Source organism: Mus musculus, chromosome 2, assembly GCF_000001635.26.
Source record: "Mus musculus strain C57BL/6J chromosome 2, GRCm38.p6 C57BL/6J".
NCBI lineage: Eukaryota > Metazoa > Chordata > Mammalia > Rodentia > Muridae > Mus > Mus musculus.
In genome coordinates this window covers 29,994,459-30,009,908 of record NC_000068.7, presented here as the reverse complement: position 1 = coordinate 30,009,908, position 15,450 = coordinate 29,994,459, and the positions used below count along the sequence as shown (strand labels likewise).

The window sequence follows — 15,450 nt, the reverse complement described above, 5'->3', positions numbered from 1 at the left end:
TGGCCTTGAACTCAGAAATTTGCCTGCCTCTGCCCTAAAGGCGTGCGCTACCATGCCCAGCTGTTTGTTTGATGAAAGAGGGTGGGCTGTGGAGGTGCAGGACTTTTAGCCCAGTGCTCAAAGGGAGAGGCAGGTTGTTTCTGAGCTCCAGGCTTACCTGTCTACATAGCAAGTTCCAAGACAGCTAGGACTACACAGAGAAACCCTGCCCCCAAAACCCCAAATAAATAAATACGTAAGTAGTAAAATAAAATAGGAGTCTCAGGATGTGGGCAACAAGATGGTTCAGAGAGTACAGTCCTGCCTTTGATATAAATACATTGGTAGAGAGAACTGACTTCTTTTACCATTCACAGGGGAGTGGTGGCACACAAGCATGTATACAGACATAATTCAATAAATAAATGTAATAATCAAAGTTTTTGGAAGAAAAAAAGCAACTAAAAAAACCCAAAGGCACAAAAATCCCAAAATATAGCCCAAAATTCTTCAGAGAAAACAATGAACAGGCCACTGTCCAGTGATTAAGTAAGTGTACTTCCTGCTTTTCTAAAGATCCTAAGCCTGGGAAGTGGAGGGGTATCCTTTGCTGGCTCCCATCCAAGAGAGGGAATGTCTGACCACAGAAATCATGTTGTCCGTGATCATCCACTCAGTGAAGTGTCATACAGCCATTAGAAGACAGGGGCACTGGATCATGGGAAATCTGACCTACAACCTATTTGCTATTGCTCAGAAAACAAAAGAACCTATAATTAATGAGAATGTCAACTAAATTAACTGGTGACAACAGGTAACAATACCAGTTGCTCTTGTATGACTCTTTCAACTTCTCTGTGACACTGAAACTAATTTCAATTTAAAAAAAGGTGGTAGAAAAGATTAATATGAAATATGAATAAATTCTATATGATATGAAATATGTATTTAAAGAAGAAAACACAGTTGGTAAGATGACATGAACCTGAGTGAACATGCATAAACCACAGTGCACACAGGAATAGACTTACTGTAGATTTTTGGCAATTGGTAGTTTGAGTATTTTATATTTCATGGTCACTTTTATAATAAAATTGACTATTACAAAGGTCCTATGTAGCAAGAATCTTTGAATGACACTTCACATGCTATCTGAAAGAGAATGACTGACACAGGCTCATATATGAGAATGCCTGTTCCCTGCCTAGTGGAAATGTTTGGGAAGGATCAGGGAGTGTGGGCTTGCTGGAGGTGTATCACTGGGGGCTGACTCCACAAGCCTCTCCATTCCCAGTTTGGTTCCCCTGCCTTTAACTTGTGCCTCACAATGTGAGCTCTCAGCTGGACAGTGGTGGCAAGAGGCTTTACTCACAGGCAGAGGCAGGGGCATCTCTGAGTTCAAGACCAACTTGGTCTACAAAGTGAGCTCCAGGACAGCCAGAGCTACACAGAGAAACTCTCAAAAAAACAGAAAAAGAGAGGGGGCAGGGCGGGGATGAGCTCTCAGTTCCAGTTTCAGTGCTATGCCTGCTGTTGTGTGTCTTGCCATGATGGTTATGGACCCTTATCTCTCCCAAACTGTGAGCCCCAAATAAACAGTTTCTTACATAAGCTGACTTGGTCATGGTATTTTATCACAGAAATAGAAACATAACTAAGACATTTTTTTTTTACCGGAAATCGCTAAGGAAGCGCTGCAGATCATGGGAGTCACCCAATTTGGCCTTGCGCTGGTCTGCACGCTTCCCTAGGCTGGTCCAGGCCTGGTTTAACTCTGTGCACTTTTCCTTTAAGTCCTCTGCAGATTCAGGGTGGGACTGGATCAGCCTTTGGGCTGTTTCCCCAAGGGAATTCACCTATGAGCAAAGAGTTGTAAGAAAATTCAGGGAAACAGCTCTGACGGGCAGAGTTCAGGCCTCAGCTTTCCTCAAGCATCTCTCACCTTGTCACCAAGAGCTGCAAGGTCCCTCTCAAAGCCTTCATGTTTGCGCTGCAGGGCCTGGACACTAGCTAAATCATGGCCATAGTTGTCTGTGTTCAGAGCCTGATTCTTCTCTTCAATCCATTCTTTAGTTTCATCAGCATCTCTGGAGGTAAGACACATGAGTGAGTGACAAGCACCACTGCCTTGTCCCAGGGCTGGCATATGCATATCTGTCGTAGTTGCACACATTCACTCCCAACAGGATTAACAACATCCACTGTTCTTACATGGCTTTGATGTTAAGAGCCCAAACATCAGTAAGGCATAGCTACTTATGCTGAGGTCCCACTCAGCAAGCCTCGTCTACAAGGGGCAAAGTTCTTATTTCCTCCTGTCCCAGCTAATGCTTGGTACCCTCACCTGTGAAACCTCTGTACTTCGTGTGCACTGCCCAAGAGCTGGCTACGTTCCTCAGCCAGCTGTTGCAGGGACCGCCAACGCTCATTCAGCTCCTACAGGAGAATGATAATGTCAGTTCTCTTCTAACCTGTCTGCCACACCCACAACCAGACCTTGGGAAAATAATTTTTTTGCCTGTAATTTTTCATTGTCTTGCAAACAGCAGCGTACCACAACAGAGATCTTTTGAAGAGCAAATAAAGTCATATCTAATAACCTCCAAACCCCCAAAAAGCCTGACTTAGAAACATTTGCAACACTGGATAAGCTAGCTTTGGTGCTGGGCATATGGTGTCTACAAGTAACTGCCAAATGGAGACTTCTGAGAATCTTCTCTCAGTACGACAACCAATGAAGTCTTGGACCAGAGCACAACTGGGTAAGGTTCCTATTCCACTGGAAATCCCAGCGAAGGTTTTCAGGCCTGCTCTGTGCTGGTCTGAGTGAGAATGACTCCCATAGGCTCATGTTTGAATACTTGGTCCCCTTTGGATGTTTGGGAAGGAACAGGCTCTGTTGGGGAAGATGTACAGGCTTTGAGGTGTCAAAAGACTGGCCATTCTCTATGTATTCTCTCTGCCTCCTGTTTGTATGAGAGTCTTAACTATTCCTGCTGCCATGCCATCATGGACTCTATCCTGAAATCATAAGCCTAATTAAACACTTTATTTTATAAATTGCCTTGGCCATAGTGTTTTGTCATAGCAATAGAAAAAAAAAAGTAAAGACATACTCAGGTTGGAGTCTAGATCAAGAAACTTAAGTAGGCCTGGTCACAGCATGCTCCAGCACGAGGACAAGCCCCTACTGTTGTCAAGTAAGAAAGATAGTAAAGAAGAGCAAGGATAAGCAGGATAGCTGGTCACCACTTCTTACCTTGATGGAGTTGAAGGTAGCCACTGTATGGACCATCAGTCGAGCAGACTGTGAGAGGAGAGCATAGAAAACCCATTAAGACCCTGTCCACTCAGAGACACATCTGCTACTGACACCAGGTAGGTCCCAACAGTCAATCCACAGAACCGTAGACAGACATTGGCAACATCTGAAGTACAGACTACTGAAAAGTGTGAGAAAACACCAAGTACCTAAGTGAAGATGGCTGCAGGGTGAGGCCTACCCAGGAGAGAGTGAAACCCTGAGGATAGCAGCTGAAGGAAGGGCAGTTCAGCGTCATGAATGGTGTACTTTCTTGTCCACACCAAAGAACCTTCCAGAAAACAGATCTACAAACACAGGCTGCTGTGACTAGTTACTAGTAAGGTATAAAAAATGACTCCTTCCATGGATAATGTGGTTACTAGGCTGTGGTTTCTAACAGTGTCCTGAAGGAAAAGGGAAATAAGCCAATGACTGAGCTTTTCCTCCTTGTAAACACCCAAGGAGCCTCACAGTGTCCTACCCCACACATTTTATAATCAAAACAAAACAGACTCCTCTTGGCTCAAAATCTTTCAAGAATGGTAAGAGGAGGTAGGGCTCAGCTTAGATGCAGGAGAGGGAAGCCATCAATGTTCCCATGAACTCTAGAAGACATGTGGGTGTTAGGCAGGATCAGAAGGCAGAAACATCGTTCTCATGGCTTCTTAGAACTAGGAGACAAGTCAGAAGGAGACCTAAGTCTGCCAGCAAAGACGGCTCATCAGATACAGGCAGCTATTGCCAAGCCTTCACCCCTGGATCTACACAATACACACGGGAGGGAGAGCTCAAGTGTCATTCTAATGTATGTATTTTCAGCTAGGCATTGTGGTGCATGCCTTTAATTTTATCACTTGGGAGGCAAAGGTAGGTGGTGGCTCTGTGAGTTCAGTGCTAGCCTATTCTACATAGTGATTTCCAGATCAGCCCAGTTTATGTAGCAAGTTTTAGACTAGCCAGGCCCAAATAACAAGACCCTGTTTGTTTCTTTTTCCTTTTTTTTAAAAAAAAGTCTATTTTCAAAAGAATTTACATTTCTAGAAGAGCATAGCAGAGCATTCAGATAGGAAATTGTCTGTTCATTAGATTTTGATATAAAAAAAAGTAACAGTGGGATATGGAGACCTGAGTCAAACAAGAAAAAGTCCTATACCTTTAAACAAACAAACAAAAAAACCAAGTTAATGAGACAGCTATGAGGGAATCTGTGGCTAGGCTGAGATAGGTTATACAAGAGGACTGAACAGCACAAGGGTGAGCACAGAGGCCGGTGATGGAGAGCCTTTTCTGCTGGGCTTCCAAGCTATCTTTTATGTCTTGAGAGTATATATTTATGGAACAGAAGTCTACCTATAACTTCTTTGTAGCTTCACCTACACACACACACACACACACACACACACACACACACACTAACAGACACAGAGGAGCTTAGCCAGAAGAGACGCTGCTGCAAAACTAAAATGTGTATAGCTAGTGCTGTTTTCTTTTTTGTTTGTTTTTTTTGGTTTGGTTTGGTTTGGTTTTTCGAGACAGGGTTTCTCTGTGTAGCTCTGGCTGTCCTGGAACTCACTCTGTAGAACAGCATGGCCTCGAACTCAGAAACCCGCCTGCCTCTGCCTCCCAAGTTCTGGGATTAAAGGCGTGCGCCACTGCTGCCCGGCCAGTGCTGTTTTCTTAGCTGGAAGCACAGTTCATCAGTACATCAAGCCTCCTACCCCACTCCTAAGCAGAGCTGTGCTGTTCTGGTACAGGGATAGCCCTGCACTGAGAGTGGTATCTGCTGTGAGGTCATTTGGACAACGGACAGTGATCGTCATCCCCATCCTTATTCACATCATTTTAGTGACACTGCCACGAGGCGAGGTGCACTCTAGGATCAAGATGTCCTACCCTTACTAGGTAGTCTGCTTCTGTGCATTAGCGCTCCTAGTTCCACAGACAACAGAATATAGAAGACCACTCTAGCCAAGTAAACATTCATGTCAAGCTAGACACCAAGAAAAAGGCACACAAAGAAAGAAATAAGACACTGCAAGTTCCTGCAAAACACCTGGAACTAGCAACGTAGAAAGGAGCCCTTACCTTCCATGGGGAGGCCGTCTTGGAATCTGCTTCATCCTAGTCAAAGAAGGAGAGCTTAGGAGCTTGTCATAGAGCACAGAACCTCCCCAGTCACCAGCTGTGATCCCAGAGGAATTGCAACAGCTCATCGGCACCACTCTGAAACACATCTGACCGCCCAGCAACCAACCAAAGTCTGCCTGAAAAGAATCATCAAGTCCTCTTTTCCCCTTAGGGTTTATTTTGCATGCATGAGCGTTTTGTTGGTGTGTATACATGTGCACCATCTGCACGCCTGGTGCCCATCATATCCTCTGTGAATGAAGCTATGGATAGTTGTGAGTCACCATGTGGATGCTGGTACTGAGTTCAGATTCTCCGCAAGAGCAACGAGTTCTTGGAACTGCTGAGCCAACTCTACAGCTCCCTATTGTTTTTTTCCCCAAATACAGTAGAAGAGATAGAAGGAATGAGAAAAAAAAAAAAAAACCCTCAACATAATGGCCATCTTTTCTTTATGCCATGCGCATAGAGTTATTTGAAAACTATTGAAATTATTATTAGAAAGATAAAGATCAAGCATGCTGTGACCAGGAAGGCGGTGAGCTCTGTGATCCCAGCTGAGGCAGAAGGACTGTGAAATTGTAGCTAGTTTGAGCTAAATAAGTCTAATAACAAAACCTAAATCAAAAAAACTCCTAAACTTTTGTTCTAGGGAATGACAGGCAGCAGAGATGTGTAAAATGTGAAAAAGAGATATGGACAACAAAAGGTCTCTGTCACTCTGTAGTTCTTGCCTTTATATACTCCCAAGATCTAAATCCTTGCTAAATCCAAGTTCCATATGGATGGCCCATGACTTACCCTGGGCATCGCACCATACACCTCCTACAAGGAGAAGGAAAGCAGCATTAGTCCAGAGGAAACACGCTCCTGAACGCCATGGAGTAAATGCACCTGGAAACTGACTGGAAATGCTTATGTGCAAAACACTTATCTATTTAAGGAACTTAGGAACTTAAAACCAAGGGCACCACAGACACTCAACTTGTACAGCTTAGGGAGAGTCTGGGATGAAGCGTAAACCTCAAGCCTGTGCTGTGAAATGTGACCCTGGGCCTAGGACGGACTCAAACACCTACCTGCTGCTGCACAGCTTGCACTTCCTCTGCCATCAGACCTTCAGACTCCAGGTCTTCTGCTACTTTGTTAATGTCCTTCAGCCGAGACTCATTGGCTTTCAGATCCTACAAAGTAAAAGACACAATGACTAAACATATAGTAGCAAGTCAAGGGAGAAGGGAACACAGTTCAGAATCAATAGAATGAACTTTTGAGACAGGGGACTCACTACACAGCCTTGGCTGGCGTACAACTCATTATGTAGACTAGACATCTGTCTCTGCCTTCCAAGTGCTGGAATTAAAGGGGATTAATGCAACCATCACATCCACCATCTTCTTTGAATATAATGTTCTCAAGGTTCATCCTTATAAAGGTCACTCCTTGATGCACCGGGTCGTACTCAATTGTCTGGATACTGCACATTACTTAACTATTACAGAGTTGAAGACTGCCTCCCCAACTCTGTGTGTGCACATGTGTGTGTGCTATAAGCCTGAAACGGAATCTACATGTAATCTTAGTAACAGCTTGTTCCCTACAGTGAGTTCCAAGCCAGCCTGACCCACTTAGTCCTTTTGTAAAAACTAAAAATACAACAATTGAGTAATTTAGAAGGTTCTTAAAATGTGTATGACAATAATCCCAACACTTGGTGAAGAAGAGATAATCAGGAAGTCAAAGCTGGTATGGACTAAAGGGCAAATTCAATACCAGCCTGGTCCACAAGGGACACTGTCTCAAACAGCCAAGCAGGGCTAGGATGCAGTTGTAGCTCCCTGTGTTAGATCCCTCTCACTGCATAAAACTGGGCATTATGATGCACACCTGTCATCTTAATACTCGGGACGGGAAGGCAGGAAGAAGGTTGAGCTCATCCTCAGCTACACAGTGATATTTAAGGGCCAACTGTGTCTTAACAGACCAAACACAAACTGCTGAGCCATTCCTGCAGTCCCAAGAACTAGCTATTTACAGGAATTTGAAGCTATGCTGTAGACATCCCATACCTTCTGGAAGTCATCAAACTTCTTCTGCAGCACCTCAACCTGCTCCAAGTCAGCGCCAACCTCCTCATTGGTTAGAGCAGCCTCCTTCTCAGTGATCCACTGCTGTAACTCGTTTGCTTCCCGGAACAACATGAACTTCTTGCAACTCTTCTCCAACATGCCTTTTCTCTTCTCACCCAGTTCCAGCAGAGACTGATATCTGACAGAAGTCAAGAGGGTAACACAATGGACAAGGAAGGCAGTTAGCTCACCATAGAGGCTAACACAGGACAACCACTAGGTATCTGAGATGTGATCCAAGGCATGAGATTGTAATGATAATGCCTAGCAACGAAGGATCAGAGCACACAAAGATGAGGATTCTAGGCACTCAAACTACAGCCTTAGGGATAAGCACACACTGGTCGTAACTGCGTGGGATACCACAGCCCAGGCACACTTACCCCAGGTGCATTTTACAACTATTATGATCACATAAGCCTAAAACTAAGTACTTAGCACAGAAACAGAAGGTTCATGCGACTGTTTGGAGAGATGAAATGAAGCTACATAAAGACAAAACTACATAATGTATAAAAGGAATTTTCTTGGTTTTAAAATTCTCTGAGCAGCCCCTAAGAGGGGGAAGATATGAGCTTTAATATAGTCCAATACAGGATGTTCCATCTCTGACCAGTAGGGCATCTCCATGGTGATCTCTATTTTTGAGCAGTGAAAGAATATAAGGTAGTGTGCAGTTTGTACACAACTCCATCACCTACAAGACCTGAGAAGAATCAAAAGAACTTTCTCACCCATGAGAACTAAGACTTATAAGCTGAACTACCACTATCTTTCAAGATACAAAAATGACAAATCTGAGTAAGAAATGAAATTCAAAGTTAAAGAAAAATCTGAAAAACATCACTAAATCTAAGCTTCCCAAACAAAAAGTAACAGTCACCAGAAATCAGAGCCCCTAACCTCTAAGTCACACGTTGTTGCCTCCCTATTGAGGAATACAACAGAACTGGCTGCAGGTTTATGGAGGACCTGCTCCTGCTCTACCACAAAGCTAGAGTGAGCCAACACCATTCCAAACACAAGCAGGCAGAAGCAACCAGGGAGAGCAGTTCTGAGATTCTCCCACAGGCAGCAAAGCTGTGAAGATGTGGCAGGTCCCCTGCACCACCTCCTTCTCAATGGAAAGTGCTTTGGAGAAGAGCGGCAGAGAGGAATGGACAGGTGTAGCAGTGACATGGGAGCTCAGCCAGGTTCTCAGCCTACTCACAGTTCTTCCACCTGTTTCATACGCAGAGATACACTGCCGGCCTCCTTAGTTATGCGTGTCCTGCACAGAGGGGGTACAGCAAAAGCATGCACACATTAGTGGGATTAATCTATGGGAATAAAAAGCAGCAGCTCCAACTGGTGCCATGATGGCGGATGCTTGAAATGGGAAAAACATAGGAATCCTTCAAAAGCTCTTAGAAGCAGCCCAGGCCATGAACGAAATCACTGGAGAAACAGCAGGAAAATTAAATGAGAGGGTTAGTTTACCTTCATGTTCCTGACAACTCTGCTTCATGTAAGGCTGCATTCCCTGTACTGCACACACTTACTGCACAGAGCAGGCCAGGGGACAAAACAGACCCAAAGGACAGTGCTGACTCTAATTGCCAGCTCAGCAACACTAGCTCCATCAACTTCTGTGCTCTTACATTTATGATCCAGGTCTGGGATAATAACATAAACCCCAGCGTCTCCTTGTTTATGCAGTTCAAGTAAAAGAGTCTACAAGTGTACAAATGGCTCTTGTCATTTCAAGATCATTAATGTCAGAAAAGCTCTCTTATTCTAAGCCCTACTGGACTTAGATATATACTTCCTGTATTCCCCAGATGCCCAAAGCTGTTGATTTCATCAGCAGAGTAAGGTACACACTATAGGACAGACATAGGGCAATATGGGAATTGTCTATATGATATGAAGAAAACCAGCTTAAAAAGTAAATTCCTTTCTCTGAGTGCAAAGGAAGAGAGAGCAGCTCCCAGGCAGCTGTCCAAAGGGAGGCAGAGCCAAGGGGTAAGATATCTGAAAATCCAACCCAAAAAGAATTTTGTCAACAAGACAAAGGCTAACACTGTACCAAGTAGCAAAATGTGCTTTAGAAAAAGCAGCTCAGAAACACAGAAAAAAAACCAAGTGAGATTAAGGTACTAGTCAAGAATCCGAGCTCTAAAATGGAGGCTGGTGGGTTAGGAGACTTAAGGGAAATAGAAAAGAAGACGTAGGGCTCCAGAGACCCCAAGACACTGACTGATCTGCTTGAGGACTGCATTAAGCCCTAGGTGCTGTCTAGCCGGTGCTGAGTATCTGAGCCCTTACTGGTTGTCAATTTGCCCCTGCCGCAGAGCAATGCTGCCCTGCTCTTCTAGGAGGTTCTCCCTCGAGGCTGACTGGGCGGGGTCCAGCTTCTTCACATATGCAGCTGGCACGAAACCCTGCCGGTCATTCACTTCCACTTTCCACCAATCCTACAAAAGAAAAAAGAAGAGGACTGAGAGCTGAGACTTTTCCCAAGAAAGAGAGACCTCACACTGGACTACTTTTTTTTTTTTTTTTTTTTTTTTTTTTGGTTTTTCGAGACAGGGTTTCTCTGTGTAGTCCTGGCTATCCTGGAACTCACTTTGTAGTCCAGGCTGGCCTCGAACTCAGAAATCCGCCTGCCTTTGCCTCCCAAGTCCTGGGATTAAAGGCATGCAACACCACGCCCTGCTCCTTTGTTTTTTGTTTTTTTAATTTTTAAATTTTGTGTCTCCGTGTGTATGCTACAAGTGTGTGTTTGGATGTACACCCAGGGTATAGTACCTTGTCCAGCACACATGAGGCTCCGTCTTCCACAGCCAGCACCACAAACAACAACTACCAATAGTACAAGTTATAGAGGAGACAATGCATGGCTCAGAAGGGAGTGTGCTTGCCAGAGACACTTGATTTTCATGATCCTGCTGGTGACTCTTGGCACTACTCGTATACATCAGACTAAGTAGAACTGATCTAGTACTTCCCAGTCATATGTAGCTCTGGATAAAGTAACCTCCTTATGTCTTCCCATCTTCCCAAGGATATCCAGTAGAGTACATTCCCTGGGGCTGATGCACGAAACCCTGGCCACCCTGTGCCTTGCCTTGTTTGTGCTGTTGAGCAAGGTGAGGATATCCCCTTTCTTCATGGTGACCTCACGAGGACTCTTCTCTTGATAGTCATAGAGAGCCAAGACTAGCTCCTTCCCAGTCTCATCATCCATGGGGGCCACTTGTTGCTAATGATCCAAAGGAAAGACAAAATGATTAAATGCCATGTGTCACTCAAGCATACAACAGTCCAACTTTCGACAGGTGTTACCAAATACACACTTATAAGGGTCCTTTTTTTCTCTTTCTTTTGATTTTTAAAGACAGGGTTTCTCTGTGTAGCCTGGCTGCCCTGGAACTTGCTCTGTAGCCTGGAACTCACAGAGATCTTCCTGCTTCTGTCTCCCAAGTGCTGGGACTGAAAGTGTGTTTCGTCACCAGCCAGCTATGGCCCAAGAGCTTAAAAAGAACTTTGTAAAGAGCCAATCCTGTTTCAGTAGTTGGAACTATATACACCAGGCTGGCCTTGGGATCCATCCGTCTCTGCTTCCTGAGGAATTAAATGAGTGCTGGAATTAAATGTCTGCTGCTGGAATTAGATGCTTGCACTACTACACCCAACTGCTTGAGAGCTCTTTAGTGAAGCTACAAAAAAGAAAGTATTTGTTTAAGCTGTTGAGCAAATATGTCATTCAATAATTCAGGTATAGTGGCTCATGCTTATAAATCAAGCACTTGAGAAGCCAAAAGAAAGTTAATTAGTTTGAGACCTGCTTGGACTACAAAGTGAGAACCCGTTATTAGAATATCAAAAGGAGGGGATTTAGTCAAACAGAAACAATTTAATGTGCCTGAGAAGAATGTTGCCCATAGCACCTAAGATGGCATGCAACTTTAATCCCAGCATTCCAGTGCTTGAACTAAGTAGAGGGAGGTGGCCAGCCTCATTTACACTGTGAGACACAAAGAAACAAACCCAAATCCAAAGAGTGTTGCCTACCCTCAGTTTCCTCAGCACATACGTGCCCTGCCCTCAGTACTTTAGAACCCCAGGAGCACCCATACCCGGCATGACTGGGCCTGTTCTCGCAGAGCCTGGATGCTGCTGCCATAGGCGCTGAGATCGGACATCAAAGCTTCATGCTTCTTGAGTAGAGCCTGAAACCAAGCACACAGAGCTGTGTCTTTCCTCAAGGCCCTGTCATCAGGAGATGACTGCTTGCTGTCCTGTATACTCTGTATTTTGTAAAATTACTTATAATATTTTATATAATGTACTTTTAAAACATTTTTTGAGCTCAAACATCTTCGCCCTACCCCTCCAGCTGCTCCCATACTCATGAGCAACTTCTCTCCAATTACTATTGTTTTACACATAACAGTCCATACAGCGTTACACATACACAAACTCTACTGAGTATGTTTATTATTGTCCATAGTATTTGTGTCCAGGACTGACTGCCCTCCATGGGAACGTCCTGTAGCTGTGGTGGAAGCGGATCTCCTTCTCTCCGCAGCTACTGATCACTTACAGCATTTTATCTAGAGGGGTAAGGACCTTGTCAAGTTTTCTCCATGCATGTTGGCCTACAGTTACTTCTTTGTGTGTGTGCATACACCATGGAAAAGCATGGAGGTCAGAGGACAATTTGCAGACATATGGGTCTGGGTATTAAACTGAGGTCAAGAGGCTTGGCCCAAGTGCCCTTGCCCACTTAGCCATCTTACCATCCCAATTCTTCCTGCTTTCTAATTTCAGAGAAGAAATACTGCCTAGTTACAATCTCCTCTTTACCATTTTTACCTAATTACAATGTATCTGAATAACATAGACACACACAGAGCAGACTCAGTGTACTTGAGAATGCCTTTTTATAGGGCTACTTTGTCACTGCTTACTAACAGGACCTCCAGTGTTTTTGGTTCTCCCATTCTTGGGGAAAATCCTGTTCATGTGAAGGCTCAACTCACCTAGGGAGGTTTTTGGTACTGGGAATGGAATCCACAACTGTATACAAGCAACTAGTGCTTTACCACTGAGCAGAGACCCTAGCTCTCATTCTGGTTTTGACAAGATTGTTAAGAAGTAGGTCTGACGACTACATGAACCAGATATGAGTCACATGTCTGCATGCATGTGACTAAGAATAATGAGACAACAGCAAATGTTAACAGTTGAAAGTAGGTGACAGGCTCTTCTTGATTCTGAACTTCCAAAATAAAAAGTAAGATTGCTGACACTTTACAAAGCAGCTGCAGTATACTTTATCCTTTCTGCAATACCTTCTCCACTACCTTGCTTCCTACTCTGAGGCTGGGGCCAATTCCCAAGTCCATGTGATGCCCAGGTTTGAGCTACCTCAGCAGAGTCTTCATCCTTCCCATAGTCCGTACTGCCCACAATGGGCTCCTTCTCCCGCATCCAGGACTCAGCCTCATTGGCATCGGCAAAGTACTGCTGGGCCTGCAGCGAGTCCTCTAGATCCTGCCTCCGCTGGGAGGCTTTGGCTTTCAGAGCCTCCCACTTCTGGTTGAGCTCACTCAGTTTGGCCTTCACATCCTCTGCAGCAAAATGGCCTGGAAGGATGATGTGGAGAACAGTGACAGTGACACTCAGGTGAGGCCAGGCCAGAGTCATATGACAGCACAAGAAGGAGACTCAGCCCTGGCCTCATTAACGGGGCTCAGGTCCATGCACTCTATGCCAACAGGGGACAGAGTAAAGACATAAAGAGTAAAAGCAGGTCCAGTCACTGACCACACTCACCTTCCTCCACCATGGCATTTCCCTTTTGTGTCACTGCTTTGATTCGAGGTTCATGCCCAGCAATCTCTGCTTGCAAAGCTTGGTGTTTCTTTAGCAGATTCTGGACTCCAATAAGATCTTTGCCTAAAAGCAGAATCCATTCTCCCATTGAACTGTCAGTAATGGGCTCCCACCACTGCCACAGTATAGGGATCTAAACTTCCACTTCACTTCCTCAGATACATCTCCTTTATGTATAGGATGTGGTAATGGCATGGATCTGCTTGGGGCAGATACACTAACCTCTGTTAGTGGATGCAGCAATAGGCTCCTTTTCTCGAATCCAGGTTTCTTCGTCCTCCACATCCCGGAAGAGCTGCTGCAGACGAAGAGAATCTGCCAGCTTCTGTTTCCGGGCCACCATGGGTTCCTTAAGAGCCTCATAGCGAGCCACAAGGGCCTCTTGCTTCTTCTTAATATTTTCGGCATCAAAATGGCCAGCATCTTGGAACTGGCGGGCCTGAATTGTGATGCCATCAATTCGATCCTGGAAACAGGAGGGTAAGGTTTGAGAGACTCCAGAGACTCTGTTCTGCACCTCTCCAGCCTGTTACTTGGGGATGAGGATTCCTCAAACACAAAGAAAATGTAACAGTGGGAGTCCTACTCTCAGAATATTTGTCCTGCTAGGGCCCCCTCACTTTAGGCTCCCAGAGAGCTCTGAGAAAAAACACTGAGCACAGCGCTCTGTAAGAGAGCCTCATAGTTCATCTTCCCCCAATAGTATCCCCTTGGAAAGTTCAACATGCATATTTCTCCCACACAGCACTGCCCTGCCCCTCCCTAGGTCCCCACTTCCCACACAGCACTGCCCTGGCCCCTCTCTAGGCCCCCATTCCCACACAGCACTGCCCTGCCCCTCCCTAGGCCCCCATTCCCACACAGCACTGCCCTGCCCCTCTCTAGGTCCCCATTCCCACACAGCACTACCTGGTGAGCAGCAACATCCGCCTCTAGCAGAGCATGCTTCTTCTGGAGGTTCTGGACATTAGTGAGGTCTTTACCATAATCATCTGAAGCCAAATGACCTTCTACTTCATACAGCCACAATTCAATGTCTTCAACATTTCGATTAAATTGTTGCTGCTGGTTGGCTTCTCGGAGCTTTATTCCTGTTCAGTAAAGTGTAACCACATTTCTGTTGGGATAGCCCTGACCACGAGCCACGGTACCCCAGTGAAAGATTGCGGTCAGAGCTTAAGTCAGTGTCCAGTTTTGCTAACCAGTGAAGGAAAACCTCTAGAATACCCTCTGCTCTACATTCTACAGACTGAAATGAAGGCTGTTTGGTAAGCATCTATACTTCCATGAGATACATCTCTGGCTCACAGTTAAACTGTGATTTTTTTGTTTGTTTTTCCAAACAGTGTTTCTCTGGCTCTTCTGGAACTCACTCTATAGACCTTGGAAATCAGAGGTCTGCCTGCCTTTGCCTCCTGAGCACTGGGATCAAAGGCGTGCGACACCACTGCCCAGCTGCCAAACTGTGATTTTAGGTAGGAAGGCTCTGAGTGTCTACCCAAGCACTGCTTTTAATCATACTTTCCAAATGATCAAACTACTAAGAACCCAAGCCAAGTAACCCTCATAAAACAGTAACTCTTTTTGGTTTTTTTTTTGAGGACCAGCCTCTTTTTTTTTTTTTTTTAAGATTTACTTATTTATTTCATGTATGTGAGTATACTGTTGCTATCTTCCCAGAAGACAACATCAGATGCCCATTACAAATGGTTATGAGCCACCATGTGGTTGCTGGGTACTGAACTCAGGACCTCTGGAAGAGCAGTCAGTGCTCTTAGCCGCTAAGCCATCGCTCCAGCTCCAAGCAATAACTTTTCTTTTTTTTTTTTTTTCCCCGAGACAGGGTTTCTCTGTGTAGCCCTGGCTGTCCTGGAACTCACTCTGTAGACCAGGCTGGCCTCGAACTCAGAAATCCACCTGTCTATGCCTCTGTCTCCCGAGTGCTGGGATTAAAGGCATGGGCCACCATCGTCTGGCTCAAGCAATAACTCTTAACAACAAAGTTATCACCCTACCTTTCCTGGGTTG

General features: G+C 44.9%; 1 protein-coding gene and 1 non-coding gene across 12 annotated transcripts in view; both read right to left on the bottom strand.

Moving 5' to 3' along the window:
- Sptan1 (spectrin alpha, non-erythrocytic 1) overlaps nt 1-15,450 on the bottom strand; it is a 65,892-nt gene that overhangs the window by 21,543 nt on the left and 28,899 nt on the right. For 7 of the 11 annotated variants that reach the window (NM_001309460.1, NM_001177667.1, NM_001369325.1 and 4 more), the window contains 16 exons: nt 14,332-14,513; nt 13,645-13,888; nt 13,363-13,485; nt 12,955-13,172; nt 11,661-11,753; nt 10,649-10,783; nt 9,847-9,995; nt 8,750-8,809; nt 7,480-7,678; nt 6,490-6,594; nt 6,212-6,235; nt 5,369-5,404; nt 3,239-3,286; nt 2,324-2,415; nt 1,922-2,066; nt 1,654-1,835 (listed from right to left, as the gene is read on the bottom strand). In NM_001309460.1, the coding sequence (NP_001296389.1) occupies nt 1,654-1,835; nt 1,922-2,066; nt 2,324-2,415; nt 3,239-3,286; nt 5,369-5,404; nt 6,212-6,235; nt 6,490-6,594; nt 7,480-7,678; nt 8,750-8,809; nt 9,847-9,995; nt 10,649-10,783; nt 11,661-11,753; nt 12,955-13,172; nt 13,363-13,485; nt 13,645-13,888; nt 14,332-14,513 (2,035 nt within the window). The remainder of the gene's footprint in view (nt 1-1,653; nt 1,836-1,921; nt 2,067-2,323; nt 2,416-3,238; nt 3,287-5,368; nt 5,405-6,211; nt 6,236-6,489; nt 6,595-7,479; nt 7,679-8,749; nt 8,810-9,846; nt 9,996-10,648; nt 10,784-11,660; nt 11,754-12,954; nt 13,173-13,362; nt 13,486-13,644; nt 13,889-14,331; nt 14,514-15,450) is intronic. The other 4 variants (NM_001177668.1, XM_006497812.2, XM_006497815.4 and 1 more) reach the window with 1 other exon arrangement.
- Nucleotides 13,889-13,959, bottom strand: Mir6997 (microRNA 6997). Its single transcript, NR_105963.1, has one exon. It is a non-coding gene; the product is annotated as a microRNA 6997 (primary transcript).